The 23,460-nt window shown below is 42.8% G+C and overlaps 1 protein-coding gene across 1 annotated transcript in view; it reads right to left on the reverse strand.

Moving 5' to 3' along the window:
* myo10l3 (myosin X, like 3) overlaps nt 1–22,704 on the reverse strand; it is a 65,943-nt gene extending 43,239 nt beyond the window's left edge. Inside the window, exons 1-2 of the mRNA XM_030428842.1 lie at nt 22,413–22,704; nt 6,594–6,692 (exon numbers count right to left, since the gene is read on the reverse strand). Coding sequence (XP_030284702.1) covers nt 6,594–6,692; nt 22,413–22,433 — 120 coding nt within the window. The 5' untranslated portion in view covers nt 22,434–22,704. The remainder of the gene's footprint in view (nt 1–6,593; nt 6,693–22,412) is intronic.
* Nucleotides 22,705–23,460: the final 756 nt, after the last annotated feature.

A 23,460-nucleotide genomic window follows, 5' to 3' on the forward strand; every position in this document is an offset into this window, starting at 1 on the left:
CTGTGGTATTTCATTGTTTGGTTCCTTTGTTGTTTTCATTCCTGTGAGATAAGTCACTGAGCTCGGTCCTCATTCAAGACGTTCATGTCTTCATAAAATGTCTTCCAAATCATTTGCTGAGTAAACAACGTCCTGCAGACGTGGCTGAAAAGAGGATGAAACATGAGAGGAGCTCAGGCCCACACACAGACTCTTTTTTTATTTCCATTTTGGTCTTTAGGAGGTGCATTAACGTTCTATTAGTGTCCATTATAAGAAGTATATTGGGACATTCTTCCCTACAGGAGCTGTAGAGCATCCAACTCATACTACCAAAGAATCTACAACAGTCTCATTAAAGTAATGAAACAGTGTGTGTCCACTGTTATAGATTTTTAACTTCCCAAAAACAAATGAAATCATAGTTTGGATTCTTTCTGAGTTATAAATCAAAGGACACAAAGTAAAGCCAATACGATTTGAGAACAAAATGGCAAAACTTAGAGAGATTTATTAATTTCTGCTCATGATTTCAGTCGGTTGGATGTCACTGCAGTGGCTGTTTCACGTTGCGATACAGCAGCATCGTCGATGTTAACGATCTGAGTGGTCTAACGATGGCTTGGAGATAATTTCATGCCACTTACAACACCATGTGACTCGTCATTGATCTGCGAAAATGTTCACTGTAGAAATCAATGTTCTGCAAATGGAGTCTGGTGTTGACACCAGTGCTCTGCACCACTGCGGGACACGTGTCTGGGCACAAGGCAGACACATAAACAACAACGTAAAACTTTTGCTGCTATAGAATTAATAATTTATTAGAGTCTTCCTTGGATTACGGGATGAAGCTATTAAAGCAACTGAGCCATGAGAGACAGACAGTTGAGTCTGGTTTATCCTTCTCTTATTTCTTTCTGTATTTATTTCTTCCTTCCCTTTGTGAATAAAACTGACAAAAACAAAAGACAACAAAATATTGCACAGGCGTCTGATGATTAGCTGTCTCAAGGCATGCAGGAAAACAATAGAAAACAATCGTTCAGGTCCCGGTGTCGAATCTTTTTTAATACCAGCCCTAGTCTTGCTAGAAAACTGAATATCTTTACGTTTTTGACCATTACTGGGAAGAAACAAACGATTTGTTCACCATGAGGAGCATTTGTTCTTAAATTTCTGACACTTCATGGACCAAACAATTGATCACATGAACTGAAGATTATTAAGATTTATCTCTTGCATCTATCTCTTCCTGTCCCACTGCTTCCTGTCATGTTTCTTTTGTCACAGTAAATAAATCAAATGTTCAAACCCTCCGAGCTTTAAGCTTAAAACGTCAAATCCAGATGAATTTTTTTTTATTTGTTACTTTTACAGTTTTATTTGACATTTTGCAAAAAAAGATGTCCCGATGTACAAATAACACCATAGGCTAATGATAACTCTATCTATATACGCCACAACAAAGCTAAAACAATTCTTTATTATTTTTTTACGTGTAAGAATTATAAAAATGCATTTTATTCAGAGAGAACTTTTCCTGGCGCTTAATAAATTGGGCTAAAATGATTTTAAAACTAATACACAACACACACGACCACTAGTTTTGCATGAAATCGACCGAAATTATATGAAATGTTGGATTTCTTCTGTTCTCAGTGTAATTATTTCTTAAATGCATCACACTCAAGAAAAACTGCTCTCACTAAGATTACACAGGCTAAATAGAGGGAACAGTTTTTTTCTGACAGCAGCCTTCTGAATTTTAAACTTTTTTTCCTGCAGCTGTGACGCTCTCTTCTTTTGTTTCCTCCTGGCTGAAACCACACCCTGCTGCTGCTGCCGCTTTGTTCCACCAGCTCTACTGAATATTCACATTTAGGCGGGCGTCAGGCTCCGTGGCTCTGTGGACCTTCACTGGCAGATATATCCGAGGCCTTTAGAAATGACACATGGCCCGACACAAAATCACAGGCTTGTGGACACAAACACTAACTTGTTTATCACTGTCTGTTTCTGCCTCCTTCTTTTTTTCTTTTTTTAACTCCATCTGACTCTCTCTCTCTGTCTTACAGTGAATCCATCTGCTGAAGGGGGATCCCACCCAGACCCTGGAGACACGGGGGGTCGTGGGGGGGCTGCAGGAGGAGACAGGCTTATTAAAGGGAAAACTGTGTAGAAACAAATAACACAGAGAGACTCTGGCAAATACATCCCGCAACATCTTCATATTAAAATAATTGAACACGACTGACAGCTAATCCTAAAAAAAGACGTGTGCACCACACACACAGATGCTCACGAATAATGTTTGTGTGTTATTTCCTTGAGCACACTCGTGAATGCACAGCACCCACATAAAGGCTCCATTGACCAATAATCAAGAAAATACTGCAAGGCAATCAATGACCTATTTCAAACCTCCCAGACTGTATGACTGCAGGCCGAGCACAACTTTAGGAATCAGACTTGGTCAGAATCTCAGCTCTTTAATGCAGCTGAAAGATAATTTGTTGATTTAAAAAAAAAAAAAAAGGATCTACGCCGAGAGTAAATGAAGGGCTTTGGTAACTGGGTTGAATTGTAACAAGATGAAAAAGGAAAATATCCTTGTTTTTTTTTAGAGGCATAACCATCCAAATCAAGACAGGACTCTACTTTAGGGCCTGAACATCATATTGCAGTACTTTTACACAGTATCCTAACAACATGCATCTTGAACAAATTGAGCTTGATTTAACTGTTTCCTATTGGAGTGTGTGAACTGACCCCGTCGCTCGCGTTTCATGCACAACATGGAGGACATTGCAAAATATAGGTGTTCTGTGATATCTATATATTGTAATATGGATCAACTTCAGTACCTGGAGGCTATGCACACGATGTCACAATATGAGTGCGTCACCATGCTTACAACCACTGAGTCGCAGAACAACTAGTAAGAGGCAACACTGTTAATATTAATCATGTGCTGCCATCTTAACGTTCCTCTTAAATGATGCGGAAAAAAACCCAAAACACCTCAAATGAGCTCATTTGCCTTGCACACACTGTGTCGTCAATGTCAATGCAATGTTTTGTGTGGCCCTGAAATCAATATATTCTGATTATTTATCTGTTAATTGACTAATGAACTAAACATCTAACGGTTTTAGCTGGACAACAACAACGAGGCAGCGTTTGGCCTGTTTTTAGAGATACAAAATATGAGCTGCAGTATTTCATGTACGGCATGTCACAAATGATTAATGCCTCAGTTCAATCTCGGTTTATTGTTCAGTAGGCTGAGGATGACATCATCTCTGACAGCAGCCATTCAGTTCAGGTGACAGAGCCTCTTCCTGCTTTTCTTTACATGTGCACCCCTCTGGGGAGAACTCACACACTGTTAATCCAGCTGGTGCCATCTGGCCATGGAGCACACACACACGCACGCACGCACGCATGCACGCACGCACGCACGCACGCACGCACGCACACACACACACACACACGCGAGACAAGACACGAGCCACAAGACATTTAGCTCTCAGCTTCAGTGTGTCTGCTGTATCCTCCTGACCTCCCAGGTCTGTGGTGCACCGGGGATGAGACAGTGATGAATGTTGATATGATGGTTAATGAGACAGCAGCCAGGTCAGCCTGTTAAAGCCGGGGCAGTGTGGCTGAAGACACTCTCTCGAGTCTTGCAAGCTGAGCACTCAGACAGGGAGCTGCACCTTACTGTGAGCACTGAAGCAATGGATAATGGTATATCCCTGAAGGGGAAAACGCTGCCAGGATACATTTACCAAACCACCTCTGAAACTGCACACAAGGGCAAAAACACCAGGACTCTGACAGAGACAGACAATAAACACACACACATAATACCCTTAACAAAGGTTTAAAATACAGATTACAACTGAATCAGGATTACAAGTGAACCAGGAAATGCAAATAAACCTCAGCAGATATTGTGTGTCATCCCGGGACAGAGGATCACATGAGGTCAACAGGCAATCCTGAAGGTGGAGACCGTTTTTTCAGTCACACATTCCTGTCATTCTGGCTGCAGAGTCTCACACACACAGATAAAACACCCATATGCCTGGCCCGGTCCGAATACATTCTGAGCTTGCATGTGAAGAACATATGAGACCAGCTTCAGCTCAGATCCCACACTTTCAGTCACACAGGAAAAAACGTGACACCACATTCACCAAAGGGTGGTGAAATGTTTCTGGAATGAGAACAACACCCTGTGGTGTTCTCTGGTCATATTAAGACAATAAATAAGGAGACAGGGGGTCTGATTAATATCGCAACCCCTGACCTGGTGTGGTGAATCCTTGCCAGCTCTGATACATGGTATTTATATCTCTGCCCCTTTGACAACACATGGTTGACTTCTCACACGGCAAGAATCCAAACCACTGACCATGGAAACATCAACCTAGGGCACATGGATGAGTTCATATGTTCCCTCACGTATATTTTCTAATTCTTTGCGAACTTGTTTTTTCTTCCAGCCTCCCACATGCAAACTGCAGGGCCCTGACACACCAAGCTGATGGTCAGCCGCCTGCCAACGTCTGTAGCCATACTTTTTGCGGTATATCCCGCACTGTTGCCAGCTCTTGTCGGCAGCTTTTTGGCTGATTGAGCAAGTTGGTGCAAATCAGTGCACGAGAAAAGAAAGGGAAAGCCCCACAGGCCTTTGTAGTATCCATGAAACGTTACATCTTCTAGTGTCTTGAGAAAGACAAACAATCTAATCTACTTCAGTTAAAACATGGCTCAGAACCATCTAAAATAAGTCAAATCTGAACAAAAATTCACAGCAGCTGTGCAAATCACCACATATACCTTCCACATCTTGTGAACTCGCTATATGATATTTCAGACATTCAGGTCTAATTTCCAGCGAGAAAGTGAGCATACTTCGCTCTTCTTTATATAAACACTGAATGATTCCAGTGAAGGAGTAACACAAGGCCTGGGGTGATGGCTATGTGACATTGTCTGGGGGTGGAGATGATGCGACATGTTGTGATCCTGCCAGTCCTCGGGCCCTACCCTGTTCCTTCCCCAGGCCCCGACCTGACCACATGGAGCTAAAAGGACGATCACATGCACCCGGTGCTCACAGGGTTTGTTCATTACAAAGGCATTCCACAAGATAAAAGTAGGCCTGGAAGCTAATTTCTGATCTACACTCTCTGTCCTACTAACATTCAGGACTATTTTTTAACCGTCTATCGCCACCTCCCTCTGTCTCTCTCTCTGCCGCTCTCTCTCTCTCTCTTGAACAGGATTTCCTCCAGACACAAAGACCACCGTGTAGTGCCAAACAGATAAGCCCAGGCCAGTGACACGACACAAGGAGCCCATTCCTGTCATTCTTACTTTACGACAAAAGGTGTTGATCCCACCGCAGAGCCTCGATATGAAACACATGTGCCAACGATTAACCTCCTCACATACACACTGGGCCACTCCCAAGTCGTATCGCAATCGTGAAAATTACAACTGAGAGATGAGGGGAGGCGTCACATGTAAACTAGACCGGTGGAAGCATGTAGGTGTGTCATTTTGACTTCAGGCTATAAATGATGACTTTTTTCTGGAGTTAAAGGGTTTAACAAACTCATGTGGGTGCAGTCCTTAAAGGGAAAGTCCACCCAGAAATGTTCAGTTCAGTCATGATCTGCTCACCCCCACGCCGATGGAAAGTTGGGTGAAGTTTCGTTGTTCAGAAAACATTTCTGGAGCTTCACAGCAAAACAGCGCTGTTGCATTCTCTGAAACAACTGAAGTAGATGAGGACTTGTTTTAACATACAAAAATAATAATAAAAGACATCAAATGGCACCATATAGCTTGTCTGGCCCACATTTCAGGAAGCCCCCAGGTCCCATACTGATTTGGAAATAAGTTATTCACAACCGTGGTGCATAGTCAAACTCATGCACTCATTTCAGTTGGGATACGCACTAATTACCTTTTTTTTTAGCTTGGCAGCTACAGTGAAGATTTCAGATTTTTTTAAAAATTGGGGTGAACTTATCCTTTAAAGGTGCCATATGTAAGGATTGACCATATGTCTGTTGAGTTAAGATCTACAAAGTGCAATCAAGTGTAAGAATAATTCTTTTCCTGGCATTTTGTGTGTAAATTTAGTTTATTTATTAGCTAAAAAAGCTAAAAAAGCTACAACAAAAAAAAAATGCTTGTAGGACGTATTGAACTTGCTGCTTGCATACATCTCTGAACACAGGGCAGGACAGCCCGAGCTGCACTATCTGGTCTATCACCTCTTGTGGTAAAAAGTGATATTACAAAACAGGATGGGTCTGGGCTAGCTGGTTAGCATGCTAATGTCAAACTTCAGCAGATATTCTGCAACACAAAACAAAAAAGTCTTTGACATGACGCCAAAACTTTTCTTTCTTTACATTCCGTTGATATGACTTTGGTCATTTTTGGAAGACTTGAAACAAAAAATCTTACATATTGCATCTTTAAACCAATAAGAAAAAAATTACACTGTACAAATGAAAGTTTGGGATGGTTTAAAGTGAATCATTGGCAGGATTAACGGTTCAACAGGGACAAAGAAGTCTCTTTACCTTCCCATAGTCGGTGGTGAGGACCAGGGATGAATCATCACAGGAGCTGACGGTGGAGGGGAGGAGCTGCTCTTTGTGTCTCAGCCAGACTCGGGCCCCCTGCAACACAAAAACCACAACAACACCATTAGCATCTGGACACAGGGCTCATAGGCTGGAGTCATCTGTGTGATGAAGGAAGTACTGGACATCTGCATTTCAATCATACTTTAGGAATCTAGCTCATGACGCTTATGTAGACCTTTGGTAGAGAGCAAGGAGAGAAATGCGTTAAAGAAATATTCAAGTGTTCAAGTGCTGGGCGAGTAATGGTGGCTCAGCTAGAAGACACTGCAGAGATTATTTGAGAAAAAGCTGAGATCCTGAGTCGTCTTTCCATTTTTCTCAGCATTGCTCACTGCTCTTTGCCACATAGCTGCTCCCTCACCACACAGAATTGGCACAGTTATCCTCTTATTAAACTGTCATTGCCTTTTAGTAGAGAAAACGCTGTTTGCCAGGCCCGTATGCAGAGGGTGTGTCAGAGACCCAAACTGCTACTCAGAGACACACACTTGAATAAAACTGTCGAAAGGACTTTAGACAGTCTTTAGATGTGAGGGCTGATTTACTCCATAAAGTAGAAGTATATGATCCCAAATGAGCGTTTGTCACTTTAGCAAATCATTCAATACACATTTTTTTCTAAGACCATCATGCTTTCTTCTTTTCTTTATGTCAGTCAGACAAACCACAACGCACTTCTTTCCATGGTCCCAGAATAGATCCTGGTTCCAGACAGAGATCAAAACCAGCACAACAGCTGATCTGGGCGGCCTGGTCTCCTGTGTTTGTGTATCTGTGTGGAGTCACTGACCTTCCCAGACGTGTTTGTGAGCAGCTCAGTGACCAGGAGCAAAAACAGGAATCTGTGGCTGATTGCTCAGACCCATTTCCCTTCAGAGGTGGAAGATACGTTTATAGAACTGGTTGCGTTTTAATAATGGATGAGAACCAAAGCCTGCAGAGCGAAACTGTAAATCTTTTAGGATGAGTGCACAAGAAATGATGCTTTTAGTTAAACAATATGAATTATTGATAACCATCTAGTAGTAAATCTAACTTTAAAGGAACATTTTGCATCTTGGGAAATACGCTCATTCTCTTTCTTGACGAGAGTGAGATGAGAAGATCACAGCTCGTGTCTGCTGTCTGTCTGTCGCGTCTGTCTGTCCGTAAAGCTACAACTAGCTGACAATTAGCTTAGCTTATCTTAGCATAACATCTGGAAAAAGAGGGAAACAGCTCGGCCGGGCGACCATGGCTCTTAAGCTCAACAATTCACACGTCATATCTGGTCTGTTAAAAATTTACAAAAACTGAAGATGACTTGGTTTCTATAGAGGGTTGTAAAAATGATATTTTCCTTTAAAGCTTTGTTAACAAACAAACAAACAAAAATCAGTGTTTCTCACCAAACCGCACAATTGTGTACAGTTAATGCCCGGTTTGGGTTTTTTTTTGTTTGTGTGTGTTACTTCAAGTGGCTCTTCATTAGGAGGCATATTGTAAACAGTATAAAATCATCACAAGATGTCGGATGAGGAGCTTGTAACAAAAAAGAACTATTTACTACATGTTGCATATAGTTCTTGTGGATATGATGCAATATTGTGTCTTATTGGCGTATCAAAATTGAGAAAAAAAGATTGCAATTAAGATCGATGACTGTGATTGTGATTAAATAGATTGTGATATTATCGATATATAGATACAGATGTATCGAAATAGCCAGAAAACCGTTTGCTTGAACTGAAGTGTACAAATAACAATTTGTAGTTTCACTTATGAAAGATTATCATTACCGAATATGTCAAACATTAACTTTAAGTGGCCTGTTTGTGTTTCCTCTACCTGTAGTCTCATCTATAAGTAATGTTACACAAATTGAACATTGTGGTTGTTTGTAGGATGTGCAAGAAATTTGCCCCCTCTCCTTTAAACCTGTCTTTGACAGATAAACACCATTAATCATCGCAAGTGCCACCACCAGGGTAGCCCTGGAAAATACGCAGCAAAAGGGAATTGTGTGTCCAACAGAGCATAAAACTGAAGAGATCAATGCGCATGGATTCCACTAGGAAACCTTACACAAGGTCACCACTTCCAGACATCAATCCTCATTAACTATTAACAACAGGCTGCCACGTGTGCGCACACACTTTCACCCATGGATCCACCAGGGTCAGAGCAAAGATCGAGATGCTTTTGTTAAGGATATTTACGTGAAATGTAATCTGCTTGATCACAGAATCAAAGAGGGAGATTAGATCAATAAAGAATTATTCTGAGTCCGTTATTTGAAGTGTGATGAGTGATGATTTGTCTCCATTATTTTCTGGAATTTGTGATTCAGGCTTCGGACAAAGGGTCACTCAGTCCAACCATCCAGACTGCAAACCCACTTCCATCATCAAGGATTCTTAGTCTTTCAGTCAGCTAATGGAGGGCAGCTAAATGTGGCTCTCTCAAACCACGGGGGACAGTGGTGAGTGGGCTGAAGGGGGGTCGTGTAAATTAGGAGGAGGCTCAGGAGGAGGGAGCGAGAGGGGAAAGAGGAAGGGTGCAGGCACCTGATAAAGTCCCGCCTCCCATTGTTAGGAGAAAGAGGCAGACAAATAACAGTAATGTAAGAGAGGTATTTCTTCTCAACACATGGCCGCACATTAACTCAGTTTCAATATGAGACGATTGGTGACTTTAATACCAGCGAGCGACTGTGTCCGCCTGGTACCAGCTTGGCATGCACGGCCTTTTCAGAGGAAAAGCTGCTTCACGTGAGGTACAAGGAGAGGAGATTAATAGTGTTTACTCTATAGAATTTAAGAAGATCAGTTGCTGTTATGTAACTGGAAATCACAGGGAGTTGAATTCAGCAGAATATTTTCTGGCAGGCGTCGTCTTGTAGAGGCTGTTTGTTCTGCGACGGTGAAGAAACATGCAGCGAGGAGGTTGTAACAAAAGGCAGATTACGTGAGATATCACTAGGAATAATACCGCAGGCAGGTCCTGACATGGACAGCAGAGGCATGGCTCGTAATACTGTGTGATAATACACAACATCCCAGCATTGCTTCAATTTCAGTGACGCAAATATTAAGTAGATGTGAATGGTTCAGCTGCTGAGTTAGACTATCGGAGGTTTTCCATTCATCATGGATAAGGACTTTCTCAGGAGCCCAATAGCAGTTTTATAGTGAAGATACACTTGGCTCTGGTTTTTAAACAGGAATGTAGAGACCCAATAATCATTATAATAACTGGTGAATTAAATGAGTCGACACTATCTGGTAAACCAAAGGTAAGCAACAAGCCAGCCAATATTAAAGATGCTAATTCAGTCTTGGCTCGCCGCAGCAGCGTCTGTGCAGAGTGACTTGCACTCTGGAGCTCTGCCCACCAGGCACTATAATCAAAGAGAGCGGAAACTGCCCGTAAAATAAAGCTGTACTAGTCTTGCTTTGCTCTCAAATTTCTTTTTCAACCTTTTCAACATGAAATTGAAATACTGATATCACGTTAATAATACATGTGTGACAATATCGCATAAATATCACCTTTTAAAATAATTTCTGTTTCCTTACATTGTTGCTTGTGATGCACCTTAACGCTGGGTGCTACCCTCAACAAGACGACACAGCAACTAGAGCAGAGGTGGCAAAGTGCACACATTCTTTACTCAAGAAGAAGTACAAATGCTTGTGTAAAAAAAGACTGATAAAAGTAGAAGAACTGTATACTTCCATACTTAAGTAAAAGTAAGAATGAATCAGAGAAGTATAACAGTAGAAAGTATCCCTCTGAAGTACATTTCACAGTACACGTAAACAAATCTCCAGATTTCGAGATGAAGTCACACAGCTGGTGTGGCCCAAGGACGTTTTAATCATACCTGGACACAGCCATGAAGGCAAAGTCCCGTTCATATCTATGAAAGCTGCTCAGTGGCGCAGGAAGCCAAAATGACTCGACTGTCTTCCACTTAGCGTGTGCATTGTGGGGCCCACAGATCGTACGCACCAGAGACATCCACCATCCGAGCTGGCTAACTTCCGGTTAATGCCCAGCTAACTTGAATGGGGAGAAAATAGTTTAATGTTAATGTATCCACTGTTTTACAGAAGCTTCTTTCACAATGTTAGCTTAACGGGATAAAGTATTTTTGGGCCCCAGTGCATCACGTGGCGACGTAACAACACGGTTAGGAAAATCAGCTTCAAAGCCTGGCACTCATCCTGTGGGCCTGGTGTGGCTGCTCTAATCTGTTAACATGGACACCAAAAAAACCAATAATATGCCAATGATTTGTCTGGTTGACTAATCATCCAGTCAAACTGAAGTTGGTTGAAGTTGTGGTGGGTCGAGGAAGCGCACACCAGATGTGTTTGTCCATTTGTTTGTGTCTTGTATATGGGCGTGTGTCTTAAGAGTCTGAAGGGTATAAAGTCGAGATTATTTGTCTCAGCAACAGATGGTCTCACCAAAACTCCTCCCCCTCTTGTCCCCTCCATCCTCAAGAGCTCCGTCACTAAGTCAGCACAAAGGCAAGCACCTCTGATTGAGAGCTCAGAAGTTAACCAGGCGGAAATATCCCAAACAATGACCAGCTGGGACGCAGAGGGACACAAGCATCAGCTTGTGTTAAGTCCCCCAAACTTGAGTCAGCTGCTGCAGCAACTAACCACTGACTAAACCAGTGAAACAGTGTGTGTTCTGGTCTCAGTTTACTCCACTCCCATGCCCCCGGTAACCAGGAGTTTTAATAGCTTCATTAAAAAGCAAAGTTGATCCGCTGCCATGAAATTTCCAGCTCGAGCTAATTTCAAATTCTTCAAGCTGCATGTCACCGAGCACGTGTAGCACCGCTGAGGCAGAACCAGCTGACAAAAGTAATCTGATCCACCAAAACAGGCTGCACGCCGACGTCCCATCATGCTTTCTGACACAGAAACCACTCGGGCTGAATGATGTGATCCCGGAGTCAGAGGCTTGAGTTTCTGCAGCTTGTATAATGACATCCAGCTCAGAGATTTGATAATGAATGAGCCTTAAATATTTAAGGGCGTACACAGTACAAGGTGCCACGGCTCTTTCTCCGCTGTCTAGCGTAGCATGAGCGCAGGTGATATCGGGTGATCGCATCAGCAAGAACAAAAGAAAGCTAATTTGCTCGGCCTAACTCGAACACGGTCGGACAGTTAGTTATGAAAAGCTAATTTCTCGGATCATAGTGTGGTTTGAAGGAGCGGCGAGTGGACGCCTGCCCAGCGAACAGCAGTGTTGTTGCTGCAGGTATGACTGACTGATGGCCAGGACCGATGCCTGGCTGAGAGACGAGAGCATCCAGCTGGATTCCTGACAAGCCTCTCATTTGTCGGAGGATAAACGTAACACGGGAACGCATCCACCAGGAACATTTTCCTCCAATTGAAACCATAGCTACTGCTGCTTTCACTTGTCCCTCTCACATTTCCTTTCTTTCGTGTGTTCATTCATGATTTCTTTATACTTGTCCCAGGTAAACTCCAAGCTTCTGATGACCTAGGAGCAGATGTTCAAGAACGCATCTCGAACATGGTCAAGCACTTCATTACCACCTCAAATACCAGGATGCAGCAGCATTATCATAACAAAAGAGAGGCATGAGGCCGAGTCAAAAACCCTTTTGTGCAAGTCCAGAACACTGGTCAAAAAACATATTGACACTCAGATTGGGAGACACACGCAAGGCAGGGAGCTGATCTGATCTGGTGTCGGGTGACGGGTGACAGCGGTGTGCTAATGAGCAACTCCTGCCTTGTGACAACTCCCCTTGAGAAGAGAGAGTTGCAACAACAGAAATTCAAAATGCTGATTGTCAGAGACTTCAGAGAGTTCCAGGAAGTTCTAAGTGGGCAATTTAAATACATCAATACAGAGACAGAAATACTATATTTGGAAATTTATAGTTAAGACAGGAGTTATTGATTGATTGATCTACAGTAATTGGTTTCTGGTATTCGCAGCTAACTGCCGGGAACTGTTGAGACTCAACTATCGCAATGTTTCACGGCGGACATCGTCACGTGCTAATTCGGTAGACAACCCCCAACTCTAATCGACGCTTGCATGTTGCCAGTCTGTGTGTGAAATAACCCTGTTGTAGGAACATTTTTACAATTGTTCAACTTAAAATACAGTGAGACATTGTTCTTTTCCTTTTCTAACCACCAAAATCCAATGGCATTTTCTTATTTACCAAACTTGCATGGTTTAGGACGATAAGACTTAAATATAAGAAGAAAATATGAAGAAAGCGGTCAGCAGGCCAGAGGATTCTGTCTTTCAGCTGACATTTTGCAGAAATTAGAGTTCTTTATTTGTTCGTAATGGACAAGAAAGTCACGGGATTAAATGCAGCCAGAAGAATTTACAAAAACAATAGGTAACAATGCCGGAGCTTATTGCCGTCTCCATCAAAAGTGAGCCAAAATCAGGGATTGAAACCAAATCTGCTGAATGCTGAGTGAGTGGAATGAGGTCGAATCCGCCAAGTAGCTGGTGAGATTAAACAAATAGGCTGAGTGCAGCTGCGAGGGGAATCTGGGCAAAGGTCCCTCTGGGTCTTTGGCCACAGGCTTTACAGTGGGGCAAAAAAAGCTGTACGCCCTGCAAAACCTCATCTGAAGGTTACTGGATATAATTTCACATAATGTAACATTTTATTACAGGAACAATCGGACTCAGCTTGATCTTTGTTGGCGTTTTTTTAAATTTTAGTTAGATTTTTCTCTAGGTCAGTAAGGGGTTAAGTGTGATTCTATAGAGCTCTTCAGTCGTGTTTATTGAGGGGAATTTCTTCACTAATTCACCGTGCAGTCATGCAGCCCCTTGGCAACATGCGACAGGCTGCTGTCATCAGGCTCGTCACGCTGTACATAATTACACTAAAAAGAATAAATAAAGAGTAATTAACAGTGATACAAATACAAGTGTGCCTCTGCATGCACGCTTTCCATTTTCCTGTTTCTTTGTTTCCTGTAACGTCTGCCAGTCTGCAGTGCAGCCGGTGCCCGCAGCCAGCCAGCGTGGGGTGAGGGCAGGGAAGGGGAAGGGCGGGGAGGTGTGACCGAGGGGAGAAATCAGATGATTTAAAGGCGACCCTTCAGCATCTGTGCTGCAAGACGTATGAATAAATGATGGGAGGGAGCAGCTGATCAGAAATTAGCTAATGGAGGAGGAGGAGTCCCATGAGGGAGAACAGGGCTTCCCCCGATCTGTGCTGGAAAAGGGGGGAGAAACAAAAAAGGGTGGAGGATGGAGGGTGCAGTTCATCAATTGTTCTTGACTCCAAGGAGCTGCCTGAGCCCCCCCGCTGAGGAGGCTGTAAACAGACTTAAAGCAGGATGGCCCGGAGGCAGGGCTGAGTAAGGCAACCGTTAATATTCAAAGAGTGCTTTTGTTAAAGCAGAAGGCCTGAAAACGATGAAGTTATGAATGCAACTGTGTCACTGGGTTAATAGGAATCGTACACATGCAAAGCAGCGATAATCTGCTGTCATCACTGTCTTCAAAGCTGTTTTCATTAACACGATAAATGGAACGACCGAGTCACAACATTGACATGAAGTGTGCAGGTTTGTACTGTATGTGTTCGGTAGTCTGTGTGTCTGTCCGTGTCCTTTGTCGATGGCACCTCCCCCATCGTCATCTCATGCAGCTAATCAGCCATGTAGCTAATGAGTGCATTGAAGAAGATTTGCATAACAAATTACGTCTTCAGGAGAGCAACAAAAAGGAGATGAACACTTGACTCTCTGCCACAGACTCCTGGCACACGCTCCTGTTTTACATCCTTATCCTGTGTGAACATATTTTCCTTCCATCACTCCTCTACGGTGATCAAAGCGCCGGTGTGATCTTGCGCTCAGGGTTTGATACTTTTTCCAACAACAAAACGGGACAAGGAGGAGGCAAGCAAAATGATATGATTACTGCGTGTTTGATTGGATCATCGGCTCAGCTTCATGACTTTGAGTATCTCCAGAGCCACCTGGCACATTCCTCCTCCTCCTGTCTGTCTGTCAGCCACATATCTGGCCCTCTCTGTGCTTGCCCGTGGTCTGTTACGGGGTCACACAGCAGGAATCTGAGGAGATATTTCAGGAATGCTGCTCAGTCAGGACTGTCAGAGAGGATGTGTGTGTTTGACCATGTGAGCCAGTAGACTCGTGGTTGTTAAGGCTGAGTGGAGTCATCTCTGGGTGACCTGTTACTTTGCCTTTGACCTTCACTCATACCTCACATTGTCCTGTTATGGCTCATAGTGACCCTTTCGGATTACACAGCTCGTCATTTTGAACATGTGTTGTATTACTGACATATTGACTCAGGAGCCATATGAAAGAATTAAAGTGTGGAAACATTAAAAAAGTTTTGACGTCATGTCATGGAGGTCTTTGCATTGTGTGGCGGAGATACCTGTCACACTTAGCATGCTTTTTTCTTGTTTAATATGATATCATAATTAATATGTTTAGTTTCTGGACTGCATATTGGACAAAACAAGCAATTTGAAGGGCAAATTTATGTTGGACTTCAGGAAAGTTACATTTTCTAACATTTTATCGACCGAATGATTATTCCTTAACTCAAAAAACAAGTCAGCAGATGAATCGATAAAGAAAATGATTAATGATGGAAATAATGCTCCTTCCAATACTCTCACAACAGTCTCCTCCCACGCCTCCCAGAAGCTGCATCATCAACTGCGCAAGCACATACATCACATTTAAAGCTCATAATTTATAAAAGTAGAGAGAGAGCGAGGGAGCACTGGTGGTCAGGATGATGTCGCTGTGCTCCAGGCGACTCGACACATTGGAGATATACTGTACAGTATTTAAGAGGCTGTGCAGCGTTTGAAAGATCTAACCGTGCAGCAGGAATGGCTGAAAAAACAACAAAAAGAGAAAGAAAAACGTATGCTGCTGTTTCTCTCTTGCTGAATGAGTGTTTCTATATTCTGTCTGTGGATGAGGATGTGAATTGAGGTTGACTTCAAGTGGGCAGGATAAACATATGTGGAGTCTTGAAAACATTCCTCCTCATCATAGTCTCAGTGTCAAAGCGTGTATGATCCTACAAACACCCGGAGGCCGAACCACACACACCCATGTCTAATAAAACAAACTGGGAATGGATGGGAACGCTGACAGGTCATGACTGTGGATTGTTCCGTGCTGTGTTGTTTGCTTCTGTTAAGCACCAAGGTGCCAGTTAGACTCTTCAGACCTCAGCAGTCATGCTGTGTGGGGTGTGTGTTTAGGCCCGGCGGGATGTTCGTCATGCAATTAGTGCTGAAATTACAACTTTAACATTAACCTCATCATGACAGAGTCAAGAATTTGACCTTTTTTTAACATGTTTTTTACCTATATTTTACGCCCTTGTGGTTTTTTGCAACGTGTTTAAGGAAAATTTAACATACAGTCAATGTGTGTAGAGACACACATGCTCCATCCCGTAATAGGCCGACTCTGTGCGCAGTAATCATAGGGGGCTAAAAAAGGAAAGTCAACATCTGGGCTGGGAGCAGTAATCACAGGTTGGCTGTTATTAAGCTGCCAGGCGAGACCTCCGAACTGAGAGGATTTAAGCTACTCTCATTACCAGCTCGCAGTGTCGGTCAGGTGGGTCAGCCAAGGTGAAGGCCAACGGACATTCACTGTGTGAGGGGTAAGCAGCGATCAACAGCTGCTTAACAAAGGCGGAGGCAGATCAATATTCTCTGCGTAAATCTGGTAGAAAACGGTAGAAAAAGTTAAAAATGAAGATAACACCGCTCATGTTTGTGCACTAAATGTGAGGCTACAGCTAGCAGCTGGTTAGCTTAAGTTAGCAACGCGTAGTCCAGCATGTAACCGCCATTAAAACGGCACTTCAGGTTTTGTACCCATTAAACAAACAAGATGTATGACCTGTTAAGTATTTTACCTGTGGACAGAGGAAGGCTAGCTGTTTCTCCTTGTTTTGAGTCTATGGGCTAAGCTAAGTTTAGCTAAGTTAGCGCTTCCTGGTTTTTCCTTATCCTACTCAAATCGAGTGTCAAAGGTCGAAGGATGTTTTTACCAGATTGTTAAGTCATCTGAGGCAATGTGGTTATGATTTTGGGCGCAAAAAATAAACTGACTTGATTAAAAAAACAAAATTAGCTCCCTTCTCTCTAATAGGCTGAGTTGTTTTTCCTTAACCCCTTTGAAAAAAACAAAGCCACTTACACAGTTCAGTCTCTGTTGCTTTCACACTGATCACAAGGTTTACAGCGAAACCACCCAGACATGTACCTGCATGACTCTACAGTGATTCCTTCATTTCACTTTAAATTCACAGATCTCGCAGACAATTATCGAGGTTGATCTCTTTCTCCACAACCATGTCGAGATGACAAGAAATTTGTGATTCACCCACCCTGAGGTGATTTATATTTCAATGGATGACACACCCAGGACGCCCTGATACGGATACAGACACACACAAGGAGACGTGACAGACACAGGGAGGGCAGGAAGGATGGGTGTTGGAGAGTAGACTGGATGTAAGTCTGATTTGATGAGTTGTGTCTTGTGAACGTATAATATCATATGACTTTCTTCTCTTGAACGCTGTGAGAGACTGGAGGGAGGTATTAAAGGGGCTGGTTCTACATTTGGTGAAATTAACTCATTTGTTTTCTGGTCAAGATTTATACAAGAAGAACGATACCACTTACATGTCATTACAATAAATATGAAGCATTGCTCTACCACAAAGGTAATTAATTCTGTCTATTGGCGCCTTTAAAGCTCACTGATTGTCCCACTGTATCTTGTTTATATATTCTGTACAGAAACCAAAGTGTAAAAACAACAAGATGCAGGAAGTTTCTGTGCTAAGCCAAGAAATAGTTCAGCCCACAACAGGTTTTTGTTTGTATTAAACAGATGAAAACATGTTTGCTTCATACAGAGACAGGATAGCTGTTTCCTCCTGTCTCCAGTCTTCATGCTAAGCTAAGCTAACAGCAATGCTACACTATGTACTAAAATGTTATAACTGTAAAGTCATCGGACAAATCTGAAAATGGTGTCAATCTTCTCATCTTACTTAGCAAAAAAAATAAATAAATAATCAAGGCTGTTCTGAACATCTTTTTTGTTATGGCTGCTGAGGGGTACAAGAAATCATACATGCGGTAGATTTTTTACCTATATACTATTATACTATCATTATGCTATAATGCTATTACCTGCTTTTATTGTAATTTAGTCCCGTGATCAGTTGAACGCGTAACTCCCCTGCAAGTTTGGTGCAGGTGAAGTATCACCTCCTTCCTTTGAATACTTGTCATCATGGGCTAATAGAGAGGAAGACCAGCTCCTGCACTTCTTTATTTGTCATTAGTATGAAGATGTTCTTTTCCATTTATCACCACACTCAGCTTTGTGTGAAAAGCCTGGTGATGTAGCAGGTTAAACTAAAGTCAACAGTGTGGTGTCAGCAGGAGGTTATCACAGCATTAAGCCCCCCGTGTGACGTGTGTGTCAGGTTACTCATAGAGACACAAGAAATGCAAACACAAGCTAGCGGGGCGAAAACGGCTTAATCGGGGTGTTATTATTTCTACAAGCAGCTGATTCTGATTTCAACGCAGTTTTAACGTGTAAAAAAAGTGTTTATTATGTTAAAAATTGAGCGTGGCTGTAACACAAGGCATGAGTGTCGTTATGAGGACGGATTATCTGTGTTATTTTGTGTGTGGTCAGACGATGCCTGTTGGTAATTAGTCCCAGGGCTCTTGTGACAGATTAAACCACCTCCAGACTGTACCAAAGCTGCAGGACTTCTGCTGACGCACACATTAACCACTGCCTTAATAATACCTCCCTCTGTTCCTTCATAAAAAATCAGCACCGCTAGTTCACCACAGCTTCAGGACTCTCTACAGCATTGTTGGAAAGTCCCCCTAATTGAATGTGATGATGCACACAATAGGCACCTCAAGCTTAATTACATGTTAAGACAGAAGAAAACTCAAAGGAATGCTGGATCCATTAGCCAGTTTCTGAACCGTTCCTTCCTTCCTCCCTTACATGCTAACTGTACTTCCTGACTTCCTTCCTTGCTCCGTCAGATGATCCCAGATTCTCAGCTCTCTTAAGTGGCAGCTGGAGGAAGTGACAACTGCATTTAAAAGACCCCGAGTAGAAAAATAGTCCACCCTTTCTCACGTTACCCATTTCAACACAGAATGCTTACCGAGCATGCCGATCCGTGGCTCCGGCTTCAAAGCCCTAGACATAAACAGCACATCGAGCGGTGAGGGATGTTTCAGGATGGTGTCCGTGTGTTTGTGTGTGTGTGTGTGTGTGCGTGTGGAGGGGGGGCGGAGGTGATGGTGTGAAACCCAAAGCCTCGTCACCACAGCTCTACAATGCGAGGACGACAGGCCGGCCATGACCGGGAATTTCAGGGGTCAGGGCCGGGAGTCTGGGATTCTCTCTGTCAGTTTTAGAGAGGAATTTGGTGTGTAACGCAAGGAAGGAGTTAACGGGTGTGGAGAGGTCCTCGTGTGGCTTTACAGTGTGTAGCAGCTGCTGCTATAAAGGAACTGATTACCAAGTTTGGAAACGGATTCAACTTCGTCAACAGGATGTTTCACAATGACAGAAAATATCTACTGTTCTTTTTTTGTGTGTGTGAAGGTGCGATTGTGTGTGTGTGATCCATCCAGCCATGTTTTCATCCGGAAGAGAGATAAATCTATCTTTACATACACGTACAAAAAGCCAAACGAGCCTACATGTGGGGAAAATATAGCAAACCCAGCAGCCTGGCAGACGTTAGAGTGCACAGACAGGAATCGCTGGCACACTCCATCAATTTGTGTGTTTATTGGGTCGTATCCACCGAGAGGACGGATTGGGTGTGGAGTCGAGGCAAACGTCGCTGAGGGTTTTATGATGTTGTCTTAGCTCCTGGGAGGAAAGGCCGCGCTGACGGTCAGGATGGGCTTTCCTCTAAGCGCTCACCCGTGTACCTGCCACTCCTCTCGCTCTAACCCCTGTCACCATGCATCACCGAAAAGTGACGTGCAAGGGGAAAGCTGACTGTAGATTAGAACCAAAGTGACTGAGACGGATCAATAAAGCCGGTCGGTAAAAGAATCTCCTCAGAACACGAAGCAGATTGAAGCAGTAACACTGAAAAGCCTTCATGTGTTGACTTCCCTGTCATGTCGGCTGTCAAAAATCACACCGATTGATCGATTCGCTGGATCCACAGTCATGAATTCACCCCGCTGCACTTGCTTTCACCGAGTTGAGTTTAATCCTTGCCTTACTTCACTTCCAGAATTCCTGCTTAATTAAATCCACCCCGGTGGCACTGAAGAGTTCAGGATGCTGGCCTCTTTCCATGACCCGACAGTCACTTAAAAAACCAGGACAGTTCATTCACTTATACTAAAAGCGTTTACAGCCGCAGCAGTTAAAGTTTCTATAGAGGTAGAATTTGCCTCAGACTTAGTGTCAGTGTGAGCTCGTTCTTCAATATCAGATGTTGTCTAAACTCGATTAACGCTTCGAGGGACACTGTTGAACTAAAAGAAGACATTCAGCGCACCCGAATGTCAACTTTTCCCGTAAGCAGACTTGAACGATAAAAACTGAACACACCTGGATCAGAATTGCCTGTTAATTTGTCTGTTTCATGCATGACATCATAACTACAGTATGGTCTAAATTAAAGTCTGACAGATGGCCGATATGAAAACTGGCTTGTTGATAAGTCATTTCAGAAATATAAGTTTATTGTTAAACTATGAAACACCCTGCGACTATTACATATCTTCGTAAACAAACATTTTGCCCTTTAATATGCCCCAAAAAACAAGTTTTGGTCGGGCTCCCATCAAAATTAGCGTCGGACTGATACATTTTGACCAAACTGCAAACAGAAACGTCATTCTTCCCAAGTAAATTCTGTCAGTCAAGACACAGATGAACACTTTTTGGTTTTACTGCAGGATGAAAAGCAATATGCTTTATAATAACCACATGAGGGAGAAAAAAAGAATCCTGGATAACCTCAAATTAATCTTTGGGGAAATCTCACACAGTTGGCACAAGACGAAGGACACACGCCAAATTAAAACAATGATCTCTGCTGAGCTGAGCTCAAATAATATCCTTCCACTGGACGACATATCGCTCCAATAAAATCAGATTATGACCAAAATCCAGTTCAGCTCAATATGTTCACAAAACTATAGTTCAGGTACGACGTGGTTCTACCTTTGTGGTCGTGATTGGACATTAGAGTTGTCTTTTCCTGGTTTTCAAGGCTGCATTACAGTAAAGTGATGCAATTTCTGAAAGTACCAGCCTGTTCTACTTTTTCTAATACCTGTCTTTACCCACTTAGTAATTATATCCACGTTACTGATGATTATTCATCAAAAATCTCATTGTGTTACAATTTTTTGAAAGTACCAATAGCCATTCCTACAATATCATCACCATATGGCTTTAGAGATGTTAAAATATCAAGTAATATACTGTGTATCACGTTATAGACTTTAAATATCGCAACATTAACCACTTTCTTGCCGAATTATGACAATTTCAGTACTTTCACCACCTCTGAAATGTGGAAACAAACAACATTAGACCACAATTTCCTCAGGGTTAGGGTTAACTCACAGTCAGACCACATGATTATAACGGGTTAGTAAGAGTCCGGGAATAATAACCTCCCCTAATTTAGCACTGAATCATCAAAAACGTAAAATTATAACATACGTTATACAAAAGTGCAACTTTTCCATAACTTTGGTCGGACAGGGACATGCCTTATCAATGGCAGAATGACCTCAATTAGTCCAGTAATATCTTAGTATATATTTATCAGCGTAAAGCTCGGTCTCAGCCCTTTGACAGGAGACCGTAAGAGTGTGAGGCAGCGTCTGAACGAGCAGCATAATCCAGGAAACACATCGCTTAGGGTCGAGTCCTGATGATGCTGTTGACAGAGGAGGTGAGCGCAGGGACCGAGAGAGGAAGAGACTCTCATCACACACACACACACACACACACACACACACACACACTGTCTGTCTGTCTGTCTGTCTGTGAGTGTGAGTGTGTGTGTGTGTGCCTCTCTGAGTCAGAGGAGGATGACAAATCAGACCTATAGCCAGTCCTCACATAGAGTGTGAGTGTGTTTCTGTCTGGGTGCTCCTGGTTTTGCAGATGACACATCCAACCTACATGGGCACACACTGCTGAGAGATCTGCTTTAAAAACCACTACAAGAGGACGAAATAATGAACCTAAGGGGAAGAGAAGCTGGGACATGAGGGCTTGGTGTCGTGTTGTGCACAGTAATAGTGTTTTTTAAATTTGTATCTGAGTCCCATTACAGCTGCATCCTGTAGAGACCAGCCCAGTGCAGGCACACCACCACCACCACCACCTCCAGTCTGGGATATATGGCTGAGAAAGCATCACAGAGACACATATCGCAGACTCAATGAGAAAAAGTGGGTCGGTTTGGTTGTAAGTTAACTCACGGTGGAATAAAGGTCTCACAGTTGAAGTGATTCTGACAGCAGCTCAGATTAAAAAAAAAAACCCCGCACAACACAAAACAAAGAACCGCCGCGGTCCCAGAATAATGTAAGTGTCGGTGCTGAAAGTGCACTGTTAAGTGCAGAAACGTGTTTTTCTGTGTGTGTGGATGAAAAAGTGCTTCCAAACTCACCTCCAAAAAGAAAGTATCCATTTTTAAAACGGCGGCTTCGACCCTCACGTCCCTTTGTAGTCTGAGTTCAGGGTACCACAGTTGAGGAGGAGAGGAAGCTGCTGTACTCCCGAACGATTTCCATCCGCTTCATTAAAGATAAAGTTAAAAAAGAAAAAAAAAACCACTCTTCTTTTTTCAGACTCAGACACGAGTCATTCTGCAGCCCTGTTTGTTTTTTCTTCTTCTCTCACTTCAGGGTAGTTTGTTCAGGGTCCCGGTGCAGGCTGTGTGCCGCTGTGTTGCTGCTGTCTAGTCGTTTCAATGGAGCCGGCACATTATGCAGAGGGGGCGGAGCCTGCAGCGGCCCAGACCTCCCTCAGCATACGCCCTCTTTGTGTCCACTGCTACAAAGGCCTCCATGCTTTTAAAGGATGTGCACCTCCCAGAGACAGGGATGTTTAACACAGGAACACATACACAAAGGGAGAAACTGCTGCCACAGTGATAGACACCAAGTAAACTGCTTCACTCCCAGGTATCCATGTATGTATGCTTATATATATATGTGTGTGTGTGTGTGTGTGTGCTAGACGGATGTAAGAATAATTTTGACTTCCTCCTCTGGGAGAAATAAAATGAGAAGGAAGAGGAAGAGGCAGCATGAGGGGGGAGACTGTTTACAAAGTGATGTGGGTCTCAGGATATGTGCAGTCTGATTTTTTTTTTCTGTGTGTGCAGGAAAGTGGTAAATGCTACGTAATGCATGCATTTTGTGCTAAAGTCTGATATAATAAGGTTTTTGTGGGTCAATAGGCGAGAAACTGGCTCTCAAATGAATCCAGGGCTAGTGTAAATCAATTTGCTAAGTGCTGGAAGGGAGGATATGAGCAAATTGATCAAATAAATTGACCCAAACAACTTCTTGTAGCCTAAAGCTACTTTTATTAAGAAACTACATTTGAGTTACTTATTTTCTTAAAAGGATTTTTGGGGAACGACACCATTCCTGAATTAAAGATAGTGTAAAAAGAAACATTGTTTAAGTATCAGCAAAAACTCAGTGTTA

Source organism: Sparus aurata, chromosome 9, assembly GCF_900880675.1.
Source record: "Sparus aurata chromosome 9, fSpaAur1.1, whole genome shotgun sequence".
Lineage (NCBI taxonomy): Eukaryota > Metazoa > Chordata > Actinopteri > Spariformes > Sparidae > Sparus > Sparus aurata.